Below are 24,657 nucleotides of genomic sequence, written 5' to 3' on the forward strand. Positions count from 1 at the left end.
GGGCAGTGTTGGACCCCTTATTTAAGAGAAGATATGCTGGCATTGGAGAGGGTCCAGAAGAGGTTCACAAGAATGATTCAAGGAATGAAAGATTTAACACAAGAGGAGTGTTTGATGGCTCTGGGCCTGTACCCACTGAAGTTTAGAAGAATGAGATGCGACCTCATTGAAACCTATCAGATATTGAAAGGCCTAGACAGAGTGGATATGGAGAGGATGTTACTTATAGTGAGTGGGGCAGTCTAGGACCAGAAAGGACAGCCTCAGAACAGAGATGACATGGAATTTCTTTAGGCAAAGGGTGGTGAATCTGCGGAATTCATTGCCACAAATGGCAGTGGAGGCCAAGTCATTTTGTATATTTAACGCAGAGGTTGATATTACTAAGGCTTTCAAAGGTTTCAAGGAGAAGGTAGGAGAATGGGATTGAGAGAGATAATAAATCAGCTTTAATGGCATTACAGAGCAGACTCAATGGGCCGAATTGCCTATTCTGCTCCTATGTCATGGTCTTACATGAATGGTTGATTAGATATTTGCATTAGCGAGTAGGTGTACAGGTGTACCTAATAAAGTGGCCAATATGTGCATATTCGATGCCATGAATTTAAAAGTCATACTCATATTTACTATATACCTTTGCCAACACTGAATGTTTGTCCTGGGTATGCATTTGATTCTTTTGAAACACACATTTCTAAGCAACTTCAACACGATGTCTGTTGATTAATGTTATGGCCAAATATAACTACATTACATTAGAGGGCTTTCCCAGCACAGGAAGTTCAGCATCTGAGCTGGTATATGTGGATGGCTCAGGACTAATTTAACTGGCAACATTTGTTTCTGATTTACATGTTTACCAATTATACCAAGTATATTCATTCACTGGTACTAGATTACCTATTACTGTATTCCCTCCTTTTGTATCCCACACAACTGGTTCAGTTTTTCTATCGATACCATCATCATGTCGCCATTCCTTACTTTTAATTCAAAAACAACCTGCACTATCACTCTCTGACCCCTATCACCAAGACAATATTGTATCAAAATTGGCAAGCTCACTTTGGATCCCATGCGATCTAACCTTCCTAAGCAGCCTACCAAGTGGCACCTTGTCAAAGGCCTTGCTGCGCTCCATGTTGACAACATATGCTGCCTTATCTTTGTAATCATCATGCTTACCTCTTCAAATTTGTAAGATACGATTTCCCACACACAAAAACATGTGGAATAGTCCTGATTATTCAGTCTTTGCCTTTTCAATTGTAAGTAAATCCTGTTTCTCAGAATCCCTTCCAGTAACTTTCCCTCAACTGATGTTAGGTTAATTGGCCTTTCTTTCCCTTATACAAAAGCACAACATTAGCCATTTTCCAATCTTCTGTTATCTTATCCATAGCTAACGATAATAGAAATATCTTTGCCAGGACTTGGCACATTTTCCCCTGGCTTGCTATATTATACTAAAGCTTTGGTTTATAAAGATTAGCTTTGTTTGTCACATGCACATTGAACCATTGAAACATATAGTGAAATGCATCGATCTGTGTCAATGACCAACACGGTCTGAGGAGTGGGCTAGACAGTCCATAAGTATCTCCATGTTTCCAATGCCAGCATAGCATACCCACAAATCACTAACCTTATAAACCGTACGTCTTTGGAATGTGGCAGAAAACCGGAACATCCAGAGGAAACCCATGTGGTCACAGGGCAAACCTACAAACCCCTTACAAACCTCAGCGGGAATAGAACCCCCATCAGTGATCACAGGTACCCTTCTGAGTACACTTGGTCATATCCTGGGGATTTATCCACCTTTATCACCTCTACGTGCTGTAAAACTCCCAGGACGTCCTCTTTTGTAATGTGAATATGGTGCAAGACATCACTATTCTCTTTCCTGAATTCACTAGCTTCCATGACCTTCTCCACAGTAAGTACAAATGACAACTATTTATTTAAGACCTTGGTCATCTCCTGTGGTTCCTAGACTCTCCTTATAAACTTTTTTGCTATTATTACCCTACCACCATCAGGCTTCAGAACCAATGTAGAGAACTTCACTTACCTCAACTCTGAACTGCTTCAACAACCTAGGGATTTACTTTCATGGACTCAAACTCATGTTCTCAGTATTATTTATTTATTTTATATTTGCATTCATTGGTTGTTTGTCTTGTGCTTAGGTATAAGTTTTTTTTATAAATTCTACCGTATGTCTTTATTTTCCTGCAAATGCCTGCAAGAAATGCAGTATATGGTGACATATATGCATTTTGATAGTAAATTTACTTTGACTTTGAAAATTTATCAGAAGGGGTAAGCATATTAATGCTTTACGTGACTAACAAATAAAATTTTCCCCACCATTAACCATTCAGCCAATGCAATTTGATGATAGAAACAATAGAGAACCATAGAAAAGTAGAAAGAATACTAATCATGTCAGGCAATATCTGTGTGGATAGAAACAGAGATAATATTTCGGATCCAAGACTTATTTTCAAATCCTGGCAGTGATATAGTTGATCAAAAACAAGATGAGAAAGAGAAGCCATTGAGATTGAACTAGGTAAAAACAAGTAGAAATCCCATCAGAAGGATATTTCTTCAAGGTAGACATTCCTTGAAGAGAAATGGCAGTCTATTATCATTAATCTAAAAACCAAAAAATAAACTGCTGAATCTTTCACTGTTCCCTTTCATTAACTGCTGCTTGACTTTTTTCAAATTCCAAGTGCCTACAAATAATGTGCATTCTGCTAATGTCAGAAACGAGGTTTAAATGCTTTAGATAATTCTGTATTCCAAAAATGTTGAAGTTCTTGTAAAAGTGTTCACAGAAATCTACATTACATTTTCAAGAACTGAAAGTAGCAGCTACAATGTAAGCAAGCTGACTGATGAGGTCTGAAATTTGCAGAATGTAGACTAAAGAAATTTGTACTGTTTTGATTGTTGTATTTTGCTATTGAAGACTAAGTGGATAAATTAACTGACTTTGGGTATACTTATTATAGACTGTGGACAAAGATTTTATAGTCATTAAAACAATTATTGCCATTAGATTTCTTTCTTTCTTTTTAAATCTTTTTATTAATTTTTAAGCAAACATAAATGAAACATGAATACAAAGTGTTTGAGAGTACATAGTTGATAGTTTAAGTAGACATTCAAATATATAATAATCAATATATATAGCCTCCCAAACTCATAGTATTTATGAACAAAAGAAATAAAAAGAAAAAAAAAACAAAAAAAGAGAAGAAAAAAACCACTAACCAACATGGGCCATTGCATAATGTTAGATATATACAGTAGTGCCAATAACTCCGAACCTCCATCCAAATAATTAAGGATAATAAAAGTGAGGTTTAGGAAAAGACAATTTAACTCATATGAAAATGTTGAATAAATGGTCTCCAAGTTTCTTCAAATTTAACTGAAGGATCAAAAACAACACTTCTAATTTTTTCTAAGCACAAACAAGAGATAGCTTGAGAAAACCACTGAAATATAGTTGGAGGATTAATTTCTTTCCAATTCAATAAAATAAATCTTCTAGCCATTAACGTAACAAATGCAATAATTCGTCGAGATGAAGAGGATAAACGACTATTATCCACCATTGGTAAACCAAAAATTGCAGTAATAGGATGCGGTTGGAAATTGATATTCAGAACTCTTGAAATAATACTGAAAATATCTTTCCAGTAATTTTGCAAACAAGGGCAAGACCAAAACATGTGGGTCAATGAAGCAACATCAGAATGACATCTGTCACAGGTTGGATTAACATGAGAATAAAATTGAGCAAGTTTATCCTTAGACATATGAGCTCTATGTACAACCTTGCCATTAGATTTCTGGTGGAGAAAACTTTGTGCAGAGAACCCAAGCAACAATTAATATTCAAAAGGGGTATGATGTAGGGGAGAGAGAATAAGTCAGGGATTCAGAGTTTAGGACCCTCACTAATTAGTTGTGAGCTCTTTTCTACCAATAGCACTTAAGCATTATACTTAACCTCTTTCCAGGTGTCAGGTAGGTGCAAGCACACAGTGCAGCTAGATTTCATTAATAATCTCCAGAGGTAACAAACCTATTTTTCTGTCCTATTTCATCATAGTAATTTACACTCATCGGTGTAAATTAATCTTTTCAATATGCTTGCACTGTACTCAGTCTGTGTTCATTAATTTGAACTTAAAGCAAAATTAAAGCTATGTTACATGTGGAGAATTTTCTTCTGATGTATATTCATATCTCTAATCATTGATCATAAGAAATAATAAATGGAGAAAGCCTTTTGATATTTTGTATCCATTTTGCTCTTCAATAAGATCATCGCCAATATTTACTTCAATACCACATTTCTGAACTAACTACAACCATTAAACCTTGACATAAAAGTTACCTGTGAAACACTTATTGACATGTTAGATCACTTGGAAGGATGCAGTATATAATTTTGTTTGCTTTATAATGCATAAACAAGAAAGTATGCAGCGGCCTATGCACAAACCATGGGATGCATGCTTTCGAGTGGATGCATTATATTAGTCACAGAATCGATCAATACAAACGTTTGTATGGATTCACAGTATTACAGGAAATATATTACTGGACCACTTTACAGAAAACTGATCAATAAATGAATGGATATGATTCTCTTATATAGATTACAAACTGGAGTTCTGATGAAGTTCTCCTGATGATCCACTCTTTCAGTCGGTGATCCATGGAAACCAGGGAATACTGCCTTATAAGATTTTAATGTTATTGAAGACAACTGGAAATTAATGGTACATTGTCTAAGATCAGCAACATAAATCCAAGTAACATGTGCAAAGAAACTATTATTTCTTCAACTTGCAGGACATACACGTTATTAGGTACTTCCTTTTGTGGTCTGCTACGGTATCCACTTCAATGTTAGTACATAGAGTGATTCCCTTCTGCACACTATTCTTGTAACATGTGGTTATTTGAGTTACTGTCGCCTTCCCGTCAGTTTGAACCAGTCTGGCCATTCTAGTCCAACCTCTCTCACTAATAAGGTGTTTCCACTCGCTGATTGTTTTTCTTTTGCATCATTCTCTATAAACTCTAAAGACTGTTGTGTGTGAAAACCCTAGGAGATTAACAGTTCCTGAAATACTCAAATTACCCTTTCTGGTACCAGCTATTATGCTACAGCAAAAGTCAGTTAGATCAATCTCTGAATGAAGAAGTCTTTTTCATGTTCCTCTTATCACATTTAATGGATAGCTTCAGGTTCTAGTCTCACCTAACCTCAGTAGAAAAAGCCTGTTTTCATTTACCCTCTCTATACTCCTGATAATTCTGTATACATCTATCAATCATATGCTCCAAGGAATGAAGTCCTAACCTACTTAGGCTTTCTCCATAACTCAGGTCAAGTCCCAGCAACATACTTGCAAATTTTCTCTGCACTCTTTCAATCTTAATGGTATCCTTCCTGTAGGTAGGTGACCAGAACTGCACACAATACTTCAAATTAGACCTCACCAACATCTTATACAACTTCAACATTACATACCAACTGCTGTACGCAGTACTTTGATTTATGAAGGCCAATGTGCCTAAAACTCTCACCTTGGAATTCTTTGAAGAAATAACAAGCAGAATAGACAAAGGAGAATCACTGACATTGTGTGCTTGGGTTTTCAGAAGGCCTTTGAAAAGGTGCCACGCATGAGGCTGCTTAACAAGCTACGAGCCTATGGTACTACAGGAAAGATTCTAGCATGGATAAAGTAGAGGCTGATTGGCAGGAGGCAAAGAGTGGAAATGAAAGGAGGCTACCAGTGACAATTGGTGTTCCACAGGGGTCTGTGTTGTGACTGATTCTTTTTATATTACATGTCAATCATTTAGATGATGGAATTCATAGCTTTGTTGCAAAGGTTGCAGACAATATGAAGATAGGTAGAGGGGCAGATAGTTTTGAGGAAGTAGAGAAGCTACAGAAGGATTTAGACAGATTAGGAAAATTGGCAAGGAAATGGCAGATGCAATACAGTGTCAGAAAGTGTATGGTCATGTACTTTGGTAGAAGAAATGAAAAAGCTATTTTCTAAATGGAGAGAAAATGCAAAAAAAAACTGAGGTGCAAAGGGACTTGGAGTCCTTGTGCAGGATTCCCTAAACATTAATTTGCAGGTTGAGTCAGTGATGAGGAGGGCAAATGTAATGTTAGCATACATTTCCAGAGGACTAGGATATAAAAGCAAGGATGTAATGCTGAGACTTTATAAAGCACTGGTGAGGCCTCACTTGGAGTATTGTGAGCAGGTTGGGACCCCTTATCTTAGAAAGGATGTACTGAAACTGTAGAGGGTAAAAAGGAGGGTCACAAAAATGATTCAAGGATTGAATGGCTTGACATACAAAGAGTGTTTGATGGCTCTGGGCCTGTATTCACTAAAGTTCAGAAAGATAAGGGTGACCTCATTGAAACCTATTGAATGGTTAAAGGCCTTGACAGAGTGGATGTGGAGAGGATGTTGCCTATATGGAAGAGTCTGAGACCAGTGATCACAGCCTCAGACCAGAAGGATGTCCTTTTAGAATGGAAATGAGGAGGAATTTCTTTAGCCAGACACTGTCACGGTCCAGTCCATGAGGTCCGCACTCATGGTCCATGGTCCAGTCAGTGGGTTCTGTATTCTGGTTGTTTCTGTTTCTCCCTTTGTTCCATTGGGTGTCTTGATTGAAGCAGCTGATCTTCATTTCGGGCTTGCAATATAAATAGCTCAGGGGTCCAGCTATTCCTTTGCTTGACCATCCTCATAAGAATCTCAATCAGAAACCCCGTCAGAAACCCACACCAAGAAGCTCGGCATCAGAAAACCACACCAAGAGACTCGATACCAAAAACACGTGACCTCAGCCAGTGCAGTAAGTCTGGACCAACATCGGAGATACTGAGTATCATGGACTCCAGGTTGCATCTGTGTCCTGTGTCCAAGAAGGGATGTGGACCTGTGTCCTGTGTCCAACAAGGGTCCCAGCCCCATGTCAAAGAAGGGTCCCTGTTCTGTGACCAAGACGGGTCCCATCCCCATGTCCAAGAAGGGTCCCAGCCCTGTGAACTGTGTCCAAGAAGGGTCACGGCCCTGTGAACTGTGTCCAAGAAGGGTCCTGGCCCTGTGCCCAAGAAGGGTCCCATCCCCATGTCCAAGAAGGGTCCTGGCCCTGTGAAATGTGTCCAAGAAGGGTCCTGGCCCTGTGAACTGTGTCCAAGAACGGTCCCGGCCCTATGCCCTGTGTCCAAGAAGGGTCCCATCCCCATGTCCAAGAAGGGTCCTGGCCCTGTGAACTGTGTCCAAAAAGGGTCCTGGCCCTGTGAACTGTGTCCAAGAAGGGTCCCGGCCCTATGCCCTGTGTCCAAGAAGGGTCATGGCTCTGTGTCCTGTGCCCAAGCAGGGTCCCGGCACTGTGCCCAAGCAGGGTCCCGGCCCTGTACCCAAGCAGGGTCCCGGCCCTGTACCCAAGCAGGGTCCTGGCCCCATGTCCAAGAAGGGTCCCATCCCCATGTCCAAGAAGGGTCCCAGCCCTGTAAACTGTGTCCAAGAAGGGACCCAGCCCCGTGTCCAAGAAGTGACCCGGCCCCATGTCCAAGAGGGGTCCCGGCCATGTGTCCAAGAAGGATCCCAGCTCTGTGTCCTGTGTCCAAGAAGGGTTCTGGCCCTGTGAGCTGTGTCCAAGAAGGATCCCAGCTCTGTGTCCTGTGTCCAAGAAGGGTCCTGGCCCCATGCTCAAGAAGGGTCCCATCCCTGTGTCCAAGAAGGGACCCTGTCCAGTGCACTGTGTCCAAAAAGGGTCCTGGCCCTGTGAACTGTGTCCAAGAAGGGTCACGGCCCTGTGAACTGTGTCCAAGAAGGGTCATGGCCCTGTGAACTGTGTCCAAGAAGGATCACGGCCCTGTGAACTGTGTCCAAGAAGGGTCATGGCCCTGTGAACTGTGTCCAAGAAGGATCACGGCCCTGTGAACTGTGTCCAAGAAGGGTCATGGCCCTGTGAACTGTGTCCAAGAAGGGACCCGGCCCTGTGAACTGTGTCCAAGAAGGGTCACGGCCCTGTGAACTGTGTCCAAGCAGGGTCCCAGCCCTATGCTCAAGAAGGGTCCCATCCCCATGTCCAAGAAGGGTCCTGGCCCTATGTTCTGTGTCCAAGAAGGGTCCCAGCACTGTAAACTGTGTCCAAGAAGGGACCCAGCCCCGTGTCCAAGAAGTGACCCGGCCCCATGTCCAAGAGGGGTCCCGGCCATGTGTCCAAGAAGGATCCCAGCTCTGTGTCCTGTGTCCAAGAAGGGTCCCATCCCCATGTCCAAGAAGGGACCCTGTCCAGTGTCCTGTGTCCAAGAAGGGTCCCATCCCCGTGTCCAAGAAGGGACCCTGTCCAGTGCCCTGTGTCCAAGAAGGGTCCCATCCCCGTGTCCAAGAAGGGACCCTGTCCAGTGCCCTGTGTCCAAGAAGGGTCCCGGCCCTGTGTCCTGTGTCCAAGAAGGGACCCAGCCCCGTGTCCAAGAAGTGACCCGGCCTCATGTCCAAGAAGGGTCCCAGCCCCGTGCCCAAGAGGGGTCCCTGTTCTGTGCCCAAGAGGCATCCCAGCCCTGTGCCCAAGAGGGGTCCCGGCCATGTGCCCAAGAAGGGTCTCAGCCCTGTGTCCAAGAAGGATCCCAGCTCTGTGTCCTGTGTCCAAGAAGGGTCCTGGCCCCATGCTCAAGAAGGGTCCCATCCCCGTGTCCAAGAAGGGACCCTGTCCAGTGCACTGTGTCCAAAAAGGGTCCTGGCCCTGTGAACTGTGTCCAAGAAGGGTCATGGCCCTGTGAACTGTGTCCAAGAAGGGTCACGGCCCTGTGAACTGTGTCCAAGCAGGGTCCCGGCCCTGTGAACTGTGTCCAAGAAGGGACCCGGCCCTGTGAACTGTGTCCAAGAAGGGACTCGGCCCTGTGAACTGTGTCCAAGAAGGGTCACGGCCCTGTGAACTGTGTCCAAGCAGGGTCCCGGCCCTGTACCCAAGCAGGGTCCTGGCCCCATGCTCAAGAAGGGTCCCATCCCCATGTCCAAGAAGGGTCCTGGCCCTGTGCTCTGTGTCCAAGAAGGGTCCTGGCCCTATGCTCTGTGTCCAAGAAGGGTCCCAGCACTGTAAACTGTGTCCAAGAAGGGACCCAGCCCCGTGTCCAAGAAGTGACCCGGCCCCATGTCCAAGAGGGGTCCCGGCCATGTGTCCAAGAAAGATCCCAGCTCTGTGTCCAGTGTCCAAGAAGGGTCCTGGCCCCATGCTCAAGAAGGGTCCCATCCCCGCGTCCAAGAAGGGACCCAGCCCTGTGAACTGTGTCCAAAAAGGGTCCTGGCCCTGTGAACTGTGTCCAAGAAGGGACCTGGCCCCATGCTCAAGAAGGGTCCCATCCCTGTGTCCAAGAAGGGACCCTGTCCAGTGCACTGTGTCCAAAAAGGGTCCTGGCCCTGTGAACTGTGTCCAAGAAGGGACCTGGCCCCATGCTCAAGAAGGGTCCCATCCCCATGTCCAAGAAGGGACCCTGTCCAGTGTCCTGTGTCCAAGAAGGGTCCCATCCCCGTGTCCAAGAAGGGACCCTGTCCAGTGCCCTGTGTCCAAGAAGGGTCCCGGCCCTGTGTCCTGTGTCCAACAAGGGACCCAGCCCCGTGCCCAAGAGGGGTCCCTGTTCTGTGCCCAAGAGGCATCCCAGCCCTGTGCCCAAGAGGGGTCCCGGCCATGTGCCCAAGAAGGGTCTCAGCTCTGTGTCCTGTGTCCAAAAAGGGTCCTGGCCCCATGCTCAAGAAGGGTCCCATCCCCATGTCCAAGAAGGGACCCTGTCCAGTGCCCTGTGTCCAAGAAGGGTCCCAACTCTGTGTCCAGTGTCCAAGAAGGGTCCTGGCCCCGTGTCCAAGAAGTGTTTATGTATACTTAAGGCAGAGGTTGATAGATTCTTGACTGGTCAGGGCATGAAGGGGTACGGGGGGAAAGCAGGAGATTGGGGCAGAGAGAAAAATGATGAAATGGCGGAGCAGACTCAAGGGGCCCAATGGCCTAATTCTGCTCCTATATTTTATGGTCTTATTACCATGGAAGCCAGTTTTCTGACAATTGCATCAATTATTTGTGACATCAGAAATACCTGAGAGCATGATAATAGCAAAGGTTATTAGGCCAGATAGTGGTATGCAGATGCAGTATTTAAGTCTTGGGCTTCAGAACAAGATTCACTTTTGGACAAGTTGTTCTGGCACAACTTCAATAGCACCAACTGTCCAATAACACATGGTAAGTTGCATCCAGCAAATTCAGCGCACTCTCAATCATTAGTAAAACATCAGCTGAATTCACAGCAATGCTGTCCAGCATCATTCATTCTTTAATAATCTATTCACTGACACCCAGTTAGATTTTACCTGGAATCATTTTGACCAGACCTCATTACAGCTTTCACTGACAAATAGACTGAAGAAATGAGTCCCAGAGGTCCAGTGAGAATAACATGGCATTTCTCTGAATATGATACTAGTACAAATGAGTATAGGGGAAGAAATCTCTCCACTGCCTAAAGTCCTTCCTTTCATCAAAACAGATAGTTATACTTCACTTTTTATACTTGCCAGATGTCAATCATCCCAGCCACAGAATATCACTGCTGGAGTTACTCAGGACAGATAACTGGTGATCATTTTTATCAGCTTTGTCAATAACATTTTTTCCATCAAACGGTCAGTGGTGTATGTTTTCTAATGAATACCTCATGTCCAATCCCTTTCTAAATTCCTCGGATGAAGTCCGGTCAGTAAATAGTTTTGGGCCCCATATCTCAGAAAGGATGTGTTGTCAGTAGAGAGAGTCCAGAGGAAGTTCACGGGGATGATTCCAGGAATTAAGGGGTTAACATATGAGGAGCATTTGACAGCTTGGGCCTGTACTTGTTGGAATTTAGAAGAGTGCAGGGGGATCTCATTGAAACCTACTGAATGTTGAAAGAACTAGATTGGGTGGATGTGGAGAGGATGTTTCCTATGATAGGAGTATCTAGAACTAAAGGACACAGTCTTAGAATTGAGGGGTGACCTTTTAGAACAGAGGCAAGGAGGAATATTTTTAGCCAGAAAGTAGTGAATTTGTGGAATGCTTTGCAGTGGAGGCTGTCCGTGGGTATTTTTAAGGCGGAAGTTGATAGTTTCCTGATCGGTCAAGGCATCAAAAGATATGGTGAGAAGGCACAGGTGTATGGGATTGAGTGGGATCTGGGATCAGCCATGATGGAATGGCCGATGGGCTGAATGGCCTAATTCTGTTCCTATGTCTTGTGGTCTAACATTTGGCTAAAAATGCTGCCAAACTCTTGTGTTCTCTCAGGTAACTGTACTCAAAAAATTGCATTCTTCAATCAATTTTCCTGTCATGTCAGTGAACATCTGGCTTGTAGGGTGAAATGTGCAATTTCTATAAATATATAAGTCAGCTCTAGGTCCTCAGAAATTCACCAAATGAATAGATTGGCATATGAACAATGTTGTGACCCAAATATTTTCTGAGAATTATCTATTCATGCAAAGGATTATCTTCTTGGATGAGCAGACCTAACACAAGATGGTGTTCATTCCTCTGTAGTTTGAATTTGTTCCTCTGCTGTCTTTCACAACAAAGTGGATTAACTTTTGCAATCATTGGGGGTTTTCTACTTGTGTGTCTGTGTACTTCTGGTTTTTATTAATTCTTTGTTAGTAATTGAAGTCAAAAACACTACATTGTAAGGACAATCGTCATGCAAGTTGAGAACAACTCTGGTGGTACACAATGTCACAAGTGCTGTGGCTTTAGAACACAGTCGTTATGATCCCCCTGGTGCATACAAATTCATTTTTATAGGTGAAAATATAGTCAAACACTGCTTTCAGATGCATCCAGCTGGAGGAGAAGAGTACTGAAAATAATCATCTGACTATCAGAAATATAGTATGATGATAGAAAGGGAATATCTCACAAACAATATTTGAGCCAGCCATTATTGGAAATATCTATGGTAACCTTGTTTAATTATCCCAGAACAGCACATTCGACTTTACAATCAGCTGGCCTGTTTCAAAATAGGATCCTTATATCACTGAAATAGGTTTCATGCTTCTTAATCTCATCTATATAGTCTCGTAACTTTAATTTTTGTAAGGACCATCCCATTTTAAATTGGATACAGAGTGCTCCAGGACAGATAGTGTCATATATCTATGATAAATTAAACTCCCAGAACTATATGCCCACATCAGGAATGAAAGCCTGGGACAGGGACATATCTGAATTGGGACAAGACTTAGACTGGGATGTGATTTGGGATAATGCTGCCTGTGCTTCGAAAAACCCAAAGCATCGGTATATACACCCGAAATTTTGTCATAGAGCATATTAACACCGAGAATTAGACATCAAATGGGACTGGTTCCTGACCCATATTGCTAATTTTGCCCCCACAGAATCATTGGCTCTTTTATACATGTTGTATGGGAATGTCCAGGGGTTTTTGGTTTGTGGGGGAAGGTTATCAGTACTCTTACAGAACTAATGGGGGTACAATTACCAATGGACCCCACTGTACATCTTCTAAATGGTGACTCCCACCTTTCCCTTATGGGAAAAAACACACGAAGTCTGGCTGCAGGCCTGACTGCAGCTAAGAAGATTGTAGTCCAGCGTTGGAAACCTCCCCGTGATATTCCATATACTCACTGGCTTCGGAGCTTTTTGGACATTCCTTACCTGGAACTTTCATCAGCAAGAGTAAATGATGCACGACCAAACACAATCTTAATGTGGACAAATTTGATATCTAACTTAAAAGATCTTTTGTTAAAATAGGAATGCTTTGTCTATGTATGCACTACTATTCAGTTGGTTGGTGGAGGGGAGAGGGGTAGGGAGGGGGGTGGGAATGAAGAAGAGGTGGAGGAGGGATAGTGATGAAGGCTGGGGTTAGCTGGGTTAAACAGTCAAAATGTAATTGGCAACTGATTGTATTGAATGTAATTTGTTGGTGTTGCAATAAAAAACTTAGTGAAAAAAAAATTATGATGGCTTAGAAGCACAACCTATTCTGATACAGTTTTCAGTTCCATAATATTGCGTTGCTGTTAGTCACAATGAAAGTTCATTGATTTCCTTTAGTCCAATTAATTTTGCAATCACCTGATAATCAACATAATTTCTACTATGGTTCGGGTCTAATACGCCAGACTCAGAAGTCTAGACTTATACAAGATTCACTCGACTGTTGCAGTGCACTCTACTTTTTTGAACACTGAGCAGCGATTACATCTAGACGTCTGTAGAAGTGAGTATTTTATAATGATTTGAATTGTCAAATATTACTTATGATATCTTCAGAATTCTTTTTATTTTTCTTCAGCTTTTTGTCCCTAGGATCTTTTCCAGGCTAAATTGTCTCCACAATTATGTATTATTTTACTGTCTAAACATGTTTTTCAAAGTATTTTGTAGTCAAACAATTTTCAATAGGGTTTCCAGACAACTGAGTGTTACATTTTCCGACTAGAAGTCAGTGATTATTGGTTTACAAGAAGATTGCATGCTATCTTGTTCCACTTAATTGACTCTCTACCTGTTAAGAATTTCATGTATTACTTTGTTTCTTTCTAAAAATCAATGTTTACAAATATTATTCGTAATTTCAGCATATTTAGTTATTACCATAATTCACCATTTTCTGCAATGTATTTGTTTAAATAGATAAATCAAGTCAATTAGAAGATATTCATCAGTGTTTTAAAGGAGTGAATGAAAGTGAATCTGAGGTGTTTAAACTGAGTAAATATTTTACCAACAACACACACAAAATGCTGGTAGAACACAGCAGGCTAGGCAGCATCTACAGGGAGAAGCACTGTCGACGTTTCAGGCCGAGACGTCGACAGCACTTCTCCCTATAGATGCTGCCTAGTCTGCTGTGTTCTACCAGCATTTTGTGTGTGTTGTTGTTTGAATTTCCAGCATCTGCAGATTTCCTCGTGTTTGCTCTTTAAATATTTTACCAGCCACTTTATGACCAATTCAGACACTGTTTGGTTCTCACACACAACCATACTTAGATGTATGCCTGTGTGTCCCTGAAGAAAGATCACATAGATACAGTTGGAGATCAGAATCAGGTTTAATATCACCAGCATGTGTTGTGAAATTTGTTCACTTTGGGGCAGCAGTACAAAACAATACATAATAATAGAAAAAGAAAATGTGTTTTACAGTAAATTTATACATAATTTAATTAAATAAGTGGGGCAAAAACAGAAATAAAAATGTAATGAGGTAGTGTTCATGGGTTCGGTGTCTACTCAGAAATCAATGGCAGAGGGGAAGAAGCTGTTTCTGAATCGCTGAGTTGTGTGCCTTCAGTCTTCTGTGCTCCCTTCCTAATAGTAGCAATGGGAAGAAGGCACGTCCTGAGTGATGGGGTCCTTAATTATGGACGCCGCCTTTTTGAAGCATGCTCCTTGAAGATGTCGGCTAGTGCCCGTGATGGAGCTGACTAATTTAACAACTCTCTGCAGTTTACTTGACCCTGTACAGTAGCCCCCCACCCTCACCCCCATACCAGACAGTGATGCAGCCATTTAGAATGCTCTCCACCGTGCATTTTAGAAATTTGCAAGTGTTTTGGTGACATACTAAGTCTCTTCAAACTCCTAATGAAATATATCTGCTGGGACTGATGAACTCCATGCGTGTTCTGGATAGAGATGACTGGGCTATGATTTGAAACTACTGTTTGTATGTAGTGTAAATCATAGAATATTAAGTGTGTAATAATGTGATGCTGTAATCACTGAATAAGCCTCCTCTAGAAAAGGAGAAAAAACATACTGTTATGTACTCCAGTGAAAATAAATCAAACAAAAATTTTTCAGGACACAAGCTTTTGATTGTGGTAGATGAAAAGCTGAATATTTTTTGTGCAGTATTGTGATTGTACCATTTGTAGTCGGGAAAACTTAAGGATAGAGTGGAGGTCGTTGAAGTGTGAATATACCACACTCAAATTAGCTTCTTAAACTTTTCTTATTTATAAATTTTTTATAAATACCTTTTTAGTGTCAACCCCAATGACCAATTGTGATGAAGAAACTCCAGCATATATTGGCTTTTGTTTAAAAATCTATTTCTTTTCTCCGCATTCCTTCCTGTCAGACTTTGTTTACTTCCCAATATTATCCATGCAAGCTATAGTGGAAACGTTTTCCAACAGATGTACCACTTTGGAACATATGTCAAGGACAACTGCAGTAGTCAAACCAGTGGCATAAAGATTGACTCTGCTATTAACAGGGTAGGGAAAAGCAGCAAAGAGGTACTTGATAGTCAGAGACAGATAAATGTTTTTATGTCTATGAGAAAGATTCTGAGATGTCTCTGAATAGATAGAGACCATTCTCAAAGGGCAGGGTGAGCAACCAGAGGTTGTTGTCCATGTTGGTATCATCAAAAGAAGAAAGTGAATAGCAAAAGGAATTTAGTGAGTCAAATAGGAAGTTGAAAAACAGCATCTCAAGAGTTGTAATTTCAGGATTGTTCCTTATGGCATTTGCTAGTGAGTATTTTGATCAAGTTTCTGAAGATATCGCTAAGAAAATTGATAAAGGCCAAGTGGCAGAGGCAGCTTACAAGGATTTCAGAAAGGTGTTTGACAATATTCCGCATGGCAGACTGATCCAGTAGGTTAAAGCACAAGGGTCTGTGATACAGTATGTTGGAAAACTGGATCCAAAGTTGACTGGGTGGTAGAAGGTAGAGCATTGTGGTGAACTGGTGTTTATTTCTGACAAATATAACAAATGTACATGGTGGATTGAATGTGGAACTTTTGTTTGAGAAATTTAAGTGACTTGGATTGAACATACTGTAGGTGGTCAGATTAGTAAATCTGCAGAAAACAATAAAATTGTTGAACTAATGGATGGTGAATGTAAGGATACAGTTGGATGTAGATCAACTGGAACAGTGGAGCAGTGGGAGATGGAATTTAATCCAGACAAGCTTGAAGTAATGCACTTTGCTCAAATTCTACCAGGGTGGTAATGGCAAGGATCTTGGGAATGCCGATGTAAGAGAGAATATTGGTGGAAGTATGCACGTCAAAGTCAAAGTTGGGTTTATTGTCATATGTGCAGGTTCATGTATGCAAGGTGCAATGAAAATATTACTTGCAGCAGCATTACAGTGACATAGACTCAGATAGACAACATTCACAAGGAAAACATAAATTATATACAACTTTGACAAAAACATGGTCCTTTTTAATGCAAAGTGGTCAAAGTAGTTATGGAGGAGGAGGAAACTAGCATCACTGGCATTTAGAGCAGCAGTGAAGGTCCTCCATCTCTGGGGGTGTTCAGGGCTTCCTTCGTGTCAGTATTTACCTCTTGGTTTTCACTACTGTCAGTCATGCAAGTCCCAGGTGGAAACTCAGGAATATCATCACACTCAGACGTAGAAAGAATTGTTTCCATAAAAATTTTGTTTTACCAGTCAGGAATGTTAGCCTGAGCCGTACACCCGAACATGGAGGACCAATGGACCACTCTTAGTCTAGCCTTTAACCTATTTGCCATGGGTGACCCTATCAAAAACCAAAGCATAAAGCCCTGACTCCAGACGACATAGCTCTCCAAGTCATTGAAGCATACAAGCTCCAGACCATGACAAGGTAGTGATGCTCTTGGAGGCAAAGTAGATATAGTGTTGCCATACTGTAGTGATTAAGGTTGTGCAGGTTGGTTCAAAACCAAGTGATTGAAAGGAAGTTGCTGTTCTAAAATGTGGTGATGTGGAGATCTTCAATGGTGCATGTTGTCTTCTTGAGGCATTTACTCGTGTAGATGTTACCAATGGTGGGGATGAATTTGCCTATGATCTAATAGGCTGAGCCCGTTCATATCTTGCTGAAAATGACAACAAAGGTAGATAGTGAAGAAGACATCTGATATACATACCTCTGTAGGCTAAGATATAGGGCATAATAGTTGGGATGGTACGTTGCAGCTCTATGAAACATTGCTTAGACTGCATCTAGAGTTTTGTGTATATTTTTGGTTGTCACACTATAAGAAGGATATGGTAGCAAAGGAGAGTGCAGAAGAGATTCATCAGAATATTGCCTGGAAAGGAAGACTGCTTTTAGGAAAAGAAATTGATCTCACTAGAATGTAGGAGGCTGAAAGTTGAATTTATAAAGGTTTATAAAATTATGTTAGTCATGCATAGAATGAATAGTCAGAATCCCTTTTCCCAAGTCCGGGGAGTCTAGAACTAGTGGCCATAGGTTTAAAGTAGAAAGGAGATCTGATGGGTATGTTTTTCACACAGAGGGTGGTGAATATGTGGGCCAAGCTACCAGAGGTGGAGGAAAGAACAAATACAATTTTCAAGATTCAAGTTTGTTTAATGTCATTTCCTGTATACACATGTAAGGAGGATGAAATAATTGTTACTTCAGATCCAATGCAACACAAACAAACACAATAACAAAAAACACAATAAATGCAAGTACGTAAGGCAGTGTATATACATAAATTGATTGTATCTCCATGAAGTGTTTCCAGACTTGCAGTCCCATCTAGCTGCATCTGGTGGTAATGCATATGAGACCATCAATACTTATAGGTTAGAGGGCATTAATAACAGAAGAGGATGACCACATCAGATCCATGTGTACCTCAGAAATAATGTTAACATGACTCACTAAATATACATGAATTTGATTAATTTTTTTATTGTTGGTTTGCCGCCTCACCAGTCAGATTAATTCATGGAGTCAAAAAGACCAGATATTTTAAAATCCTTTTTCATTTGCTTTAAATATAATGCTATACTTCGGTCCTTATCTCATCATAGTTCCTCACGCATTATAGAACACTCACCTCACTTATCACCCATCAACATCCACACACTGCGATGTGATGAAAGATAACATGCTTTTGTGGAACCCACAGTTTTCTATTCCCAGATTCTATAAGTTGTGAGGTGGATAACAGTAACTAACCAGTTCTAGTTGATTATCTCATGGGCAACTGCTAATCAGTTGCTGATACAGGCTTGTTACATGCTAAGAAAATCAAAGTGAGACTAAACTAAACCATTAAATGATTGAATGGTGAAGTCATCCCCTTTCTCACCAAAATCTACACTGAGTAAAGTACTGCACTTATACAGGATTCATGTCAAAAAATTGTGGAATATCCCTTTAAAATCTGCCTGCAAAAATCACACCTGCTATGTTTCATTGTGCCAAAAGCAAGAACTTGCTGTACATTAGCGGGGAATGCCAATGTCAGTTTTAATACAGTTTTATACCAGGAGCCTTATGCTAGGAAGCCTCTGAATCTCACAGTTGAAGCTCATTTTCCTTTTGATACTTTCATAGTGCTGGAGTGACACACAATGCTATTTCTTCCCCAACAAAAATACATGGAGCAATTTTCAGGATAGCATGAAAAATTAAAAGTCATAGGTTAACAATAAGGGTGAAGGTAGGTAAAAACTAAAAAAAAAAAGCTGGCTTTAAAGTTGAATGATTCTGGGATTTTCTCCTAGACTTTACAGAGAATGGTGTGAAAAACAAGAAAACATCCAGTGAGTGGCAGTTCTGTATGCAAAAATGCCTTGTTAAAGAGAGAAATCAGAAGAGAATGACCAGGCATGTTCAAGCTGACTGAAAGCCAACAATAACTCACATAACCATGCATTACAACAGTGGTGTACAGAAGAGCATCTCTGACCACACAACACATTGAACCTTGAAGTAAATGGAATTCAGCAGCAGAAAACCATGAGCATACACTTAGTGGTCACTTTATTAGGTTCAGGAGGTAACTAACAAAGTAGCCATTGAGTTTATTGGTTATATTTATTGCAATCACTAGTTTTATTCCATTGCTAGTGTTTTTGATAATAACTCATTATGAATGGATGAACACAAAAAACACATACCCTTTTCCTGCATGTTCCTAACTGTTAATTCAACAATCCTCTTTCAACTAACTAGTAGCTGAATGCAAGCTGGGGAGAATGTCTTTCTATTTCTGCTGTTTTTTACTCTACGTTATCACACCCCTTAACAAGATATTAATACATTCAGTTGTGCTTTTTAATTGATACTTAATTTCTTGATATTTTATTTGATCTCAATTTTTCCATTGCAGGGAGCAATATCCATCATCAATAAAATGGCTGTTCTCAAGATGGCTGCTCAGTTTTTTGAAGATCTCTTTGAGGTGTTTGCTTCAGAAAGGAAATCTGGTTTGAAGAACATTCTGTACCTGATCTCACTTTGTCTTGTGTTAGGCATGGGAGCTGGTGGAATTGTTTATATTTGCCTGAGAACACTAGAGTGCAATTTCTCAGTGGCTCTAGCAGTGTTTGGAACCCTTTCTGTGGTTATTCCTGGAGCTATGTTTTTTTCCAAGTATCTCAGATGCTTCATCCTGATATTCCTTATTTCATGTGGAACCAAGAAAGGCCGCAATGCCCTGATAACAGCTGGTACCAGCACAGTGCTCTTTAAATGCGCCCAAAATAGCTTTCACAATTTAATGGAATTAGTAGGGAACTTAAATTGTTTCTTGGTTGGAATGCTACCCTCTATCAGATATCTTTTGTCAAGGTACAAAGAAGTCATGGAATGGATCAGCAAACATAAAGTATCAAAAAACATTTTTGTACATATTGCAGATGATCTTAAGATTTATCATACAGTTAATGATGATGCTATAAGAATAAAACTCAATGAAACTAGTATAAACATAGGGAACCAGGCTAAGGACATCATTTCAATGTTAAGCTCATTTTCCAGAGTTTGTAAACTTTCAATAGCTCTCATTTGTCTTTTGCTGGCTCTATTATTCACTTGGTTCTACATCAGAAGATTTTTAACTGATATCAAGTTTGAAAATAATTTTATTACAAATCAATTCCTGAAATTTGATGAAAAGCAGAAAGAAGCAGGAAAACCCCATTTGCTCCAACTAACTAAAAAAGAGAATAAAAACTTCATTAGAATCCCGGCACTATGTTTATCCAAAATGGAACTAAGAATCATGGCAAGATTCTTGGCTCCTGTCTTGAGTCACCTGTGTATTTGGATAATGCTCATAATGCTAGATTATGGAGTATATTTGCTTACAGATTCAATACGACATCGCGTAGACCATCTGCCTACAATAAACATTACAATGAAAGCAAAATTTTCTGTAAGTATACATACTTTTCCTTTAACACAGAACAATTTTTGGTTAATTTTTGCATGGTACATTGTACTAAGGTATTTTAAGCACCTTGCTGGAGTGCTTATGCTGGAGGATCTCAGCAGGTTAGACAGCATCTACGGAAAAGAATAAACAGTCGATGTTTCAGGCCAAGACCCTTCTTCAGGACTGAGAAGGAAGGGGGGGGGGGGGGGAGATGCCAGAATAAAAAGGTAGAGGCAGAGAAAAGGGGCTAGCTGGAAGATGATAGGTGAAGCCAGGTGGGTGGGAAAGGTCAAGGGCTGGAGAAGAAAGAATCTGATAGGAGAGGAGAGTGAACCATAGGGAAAAGGGAAGGAGGAAGGAACCCAGGGGGAAGAGATCGGTAGGTGAGAAGAAGTAAAATGACAGAGTGGGGAACAGAAGTAGTGGGAGTTTGCTTACTGGAAGGAGAAATCGATATTCATGCCATCAGGTTGGAGGATACCTAGATGGAATATAAGCTATTTTAAAACCATGAAAGCATTTTTAAATGGGCTTTGCAAGATGCAAAGGCAAGATTCTCTTCCCCTACTGTCATTAGTCTATCCATTCATTAAAGTGAGATTGGAAAGACATAACCTCTTCGCAGGGTCTGTGGCAAATGGTGGGTGAACCATGACTACACTGGCCAGAATGATCACTTCATACTCTGTGTGGAGACAAGTTCCAGTTTTCATACAAATAAAACACCTTGTGTTATGTAGCATTATTATCATACTAAATGGGATCGAATCAGAACAAATCTGGCAGCTCAAAACTAAGCATCCGTAAGGCACTGTAAACAAAAAGCAGCAGTAGATAGGTACACCACCATAATCTGTAACCTTGTGACTCCTTATATCTCTCAATCTACCATTACCATCTAATCTGAAATTCAGCCCTGTTAAATGGGCTGTACAGACCTAAGCAGTCTTGAAACTAGCAGGTCAGGTCAAAGCTCTGCATCCTCCCTCATCCGGTCATTCAAAAAGGAATGCACTCTTCTCATTGTTACCATCAGAGAGGAGATACACGAGCCTGAAGACAAACACTTAACATTTTAGGAACAGCTTCTTTTCCTCCACCATCATATTTCAAAATGGACAATGAATTATGAACAACACTGTACCTTACTATTTTTGTTCTCTTTTTGCACTACATATTTATTTTTTATTTAAACTGTACATTTCCCATTAGAATTTATAGCATATTTTACGTATTACACTGTATTTCTGCTGCAAAACAACAAATTCCACGACATATGTCAGTGATAATGAATCTGACTCTGATTCAGCATCTGGGGAGACAACAGAATTAAGGTTTGTATAATGGTTCATAGACAATAAAGAAAGGAGGTGTAAGCAGTGTGGCCATTGTGTGAGTGAGGTAGTGTTAGAGTGGTCCAGCATTAACTCAACAGGCTTAAGAGAGAACAGGCAGATGTTATAAGTAAGTTTCTAGTAAGCTTTTTATTCTGTTAGTACATGACTAGAGCTATGGGAACTCTGGGAGACCTCCAATCTCCCTCATAACTGCATCTGCACAAAATGCATCGAGCTACAGCTCCTTAGAGACTGCTAACAAACTACAGCAGCAGCTCAATGCACTCCGTGCAGATGCAGCTCTTTGTACAGTTGACCTTTGCCTCATGGGAAAATGAGGGGGTGATAGATAGGAGCTACAGGGAGGTGGTTACCCCTAAGTTGCAGGAGGCAGGACCCTGGGTCTGTCAGGAGAACGAAAGGGAATAGACAGCCAGTGCAGAGAGCCCCTGTGGCCATTCCCCTCAATAATACTGTTGGGGGAGGAGGTTATGAGCTACCAGGGGAGAGCCACAGCAAACGATTCTCTGGCGCTGAGTCTGGCTTTGTGGCTCAGAAGGGAAGGGAGAGAAGAGGAGTGCAGTAGTTACAGGGGATCTATAATTAGCGGAGCAGGAAGCAGATTCTGTACACATGAAAGAGACCCAGATGGGATATTGCCTCCCAGGTGCCAGGGTTAGGGATGTCTCGGATTGGGTTCATGGCATTCTAAAGCAGAAGGGTAAACAGCTGCAAGTCGTGGTACATATTGGTACCAATGACATACATATGTCGGAAAAGGAAGGAGGTCCTGAAGAGAGAATATAGGGGGTTAGCAGAAAGCCGAATAGCAAGACCTCCAGGATAATAATCTCAGGATTGCTCCCTCTGCCACGAGGGTAAGAATAGGATGGTTTGGCACATGCATATGTTTCTGAGGAACTAGTGCAAGGGGCAGGGCTTCTGGGTCATTGCGATCTCTTCTGGGGAAGATATGACCCGTACAAAAAGTACAGGTTACACTGAACCCAAGGGGGAAAATATCTTTGCCAGCATGTTTGCCAGAGCAATTGGAGAGGGTTTAAACCAATTTGGCAGGGGTATGGGAACCAGACTGATAGAGCTGAGGATCGGATAGTTGGTATACAAGTCAATGCAGTGTGTAGTGAGACTGTGAAGAAGGACAGGCAGATGATAGAGCAAAATTGAGTCAGCGGGATGAATTAAAGTGCAACGGGGGTCAAAATCAAAAATGGTGATGAATACACAATTGAAGGTTTTATTTTTGGATGCATACAGTATACGGAATAAGATAGATTATCTTCTAATGCAGTTAGAGATTGGGAGGTATGATGTTATGGACATCTCTGAGTTGTGGCTGAAAGATCATAGTTAGGAGCTTAACATCCAAGGATGTATCAAAAAGACAGGCAGGTAGGCAAAGGGAGTGACTCAGTAAAAAAATTTAATCAAATCCTTAAAAAGAGGTGACATATGATCAGAAGATGTGGAATCTTTGTGGGTACAGTTGTCTGCAAGAGTAGAAAGACCCTGATGCAAATTATATACTGTCCTCCGAACAGTTGCCACAATGTGGGCTATAAATTACAATGAAAGACAGAAAAGGCATGTAAAAAGGGCAATGTTGCAATAATGGGAGATTTTGATATGCAGGTAGATTGGGAAAATCAGGTTGATGCTGGATTAGAAGAAAGGGAATTTGTAGAATGCCTAAGACAGCTTGTGGTTGAGCCCACTAGTCCAGAGCAATTCTGCATTGGGTCATGTAATGAAACAGATTTGATTAGGGAACTTAAGGTAAAGGAACCTTTAGGAGGTGTGATCATAATATGGTAGAATTCACCCAGCAATCTGAGAAGGAGAAGCTAAAATCAGATGTATCAGTATTGCAGTGGAGTAAAGGGAATTACAGAGGCACAAGAGAGGAGCTGGCCAAAGCTGATTAGAAGGGGACACTAGTCTGGATGACACCAGAACACCAGTGGCTGGTGTTTCTGGATGATATTTGGAAGGCACAGGAAAGGTACATCCCAAAGATGAAGAAATATTTTAGAGTGAGGATGATACAAACATGGCTAACAAGGGAAGTCAAAGATAGCATGAAAGCAAAAGAAAGGGCATATAATATAGCAAAAAAGATTGGGAAAGTAGAGGATTGAGAAGCTTTTAAAAACCAACAGAAGTAACTGAAAACACTATAGAGAAAAGATGAACTCTGAAGGTAAGCCAGCCAATAATATAAAAGAGGACTCAAAAACTGTTTCAGATATATAAAGAGTAAAAGAGAGATGAGACTGCATATTAGGCCACTGGAGAGATAGTAATGGGGAGGGGGGCAAAGAAGATGTAGATGAACTGAATACTCTAAGTATTTTGCATCATTCTTTAATGTGGAAGATCCCAGCAAAATGCCATGAATGCGAGAGTGTTGGGGGCAGAAGTGAGTGTTGATGCTCTTACTAAGGAGAAGATGCTTGGGAAGCTGAAAAGTCTGAAGGTCGATAGATCACCTGCATCATATGGACTACACCCCAGAGATCTAAAGGAGGTAGCTGAAGAGATCGTGGAGGCATTAGTAATGATCTTCCAAGAATTCCTAGATTCTTGAATGGTTCTGAAGGACTGGAAAATTGCACATGTCACTCTACTCTTTAAGAAGGAAGGGAGATTGTAAAGAGGAAATGATAGGCCAGTTAGCTTGACTTTAATTGGAAATATGGTGGAGTCTACTACTCAGGATGAGGTTTTGGAGTACTTAGAGGCACGTAATAAAATAGGCCAAAATCAGCATAGTTTTCTAAAGAAGAAATCCTGTCTTACAAATCTGTTGGAATTCTTTGAGGAAATAACAGGCAGGATTGACAAAGGAGAGTCAGCGGATGTTGTTATTTGGATTTTCAGAAGGCCTTTACAAGCTGCTTACATGAGATGCTTAACAAGGTAAGTGCTCATAGTATTACAGGTAAGGTACTAGCATGGACAGAAGACTGGCTGACTGGCAGGAGGCAAAGAATGGGAATAAA

The 24,657-nt window shown here is 41.2% G+C and overlaps 1 protein-coding gene across 1 annotated transcript in view; it reads left to right on the plus strand.

Moving 5' to 3' along the window:
- The first annotated feature begins 331 nt into the window (after positions 1 to 331).
- Positions 332 to 24,657, plus strand: part of LOC140720346 (dendritic cell-specific transmembrane protein) — a 51,633-nt gene continuing 27,307 nt past the window's right edge. Inside the window, exons 1-2 of the mRNA XM_073035493.1 lie at positions 332 to 412; positions 19,251 to 20,216. Of these exons, the coding sequence (XP_072891594.1) occupies positions 332 to 412; positions 19,251 to 20,216 (1,047 nt within the window). The remainder of the gene's footprint in view (positions 413 to 19,250; positions 20,217 to 24,657) is intronic.

This window comes from Hemitrygon akajei, chromosome 1 (assembly GCF_048418815.1).
Source record: "Hemitrygon akajei chromosome 1, sHemAka1.3, whole genome shotgun sequence".
NCBI lineage: Eukaryota > Metazoa > Chordata > Chondrichthyes > Myliobatiformes > Dasyatidae > Hemitrygon > Hemitrygon akajei.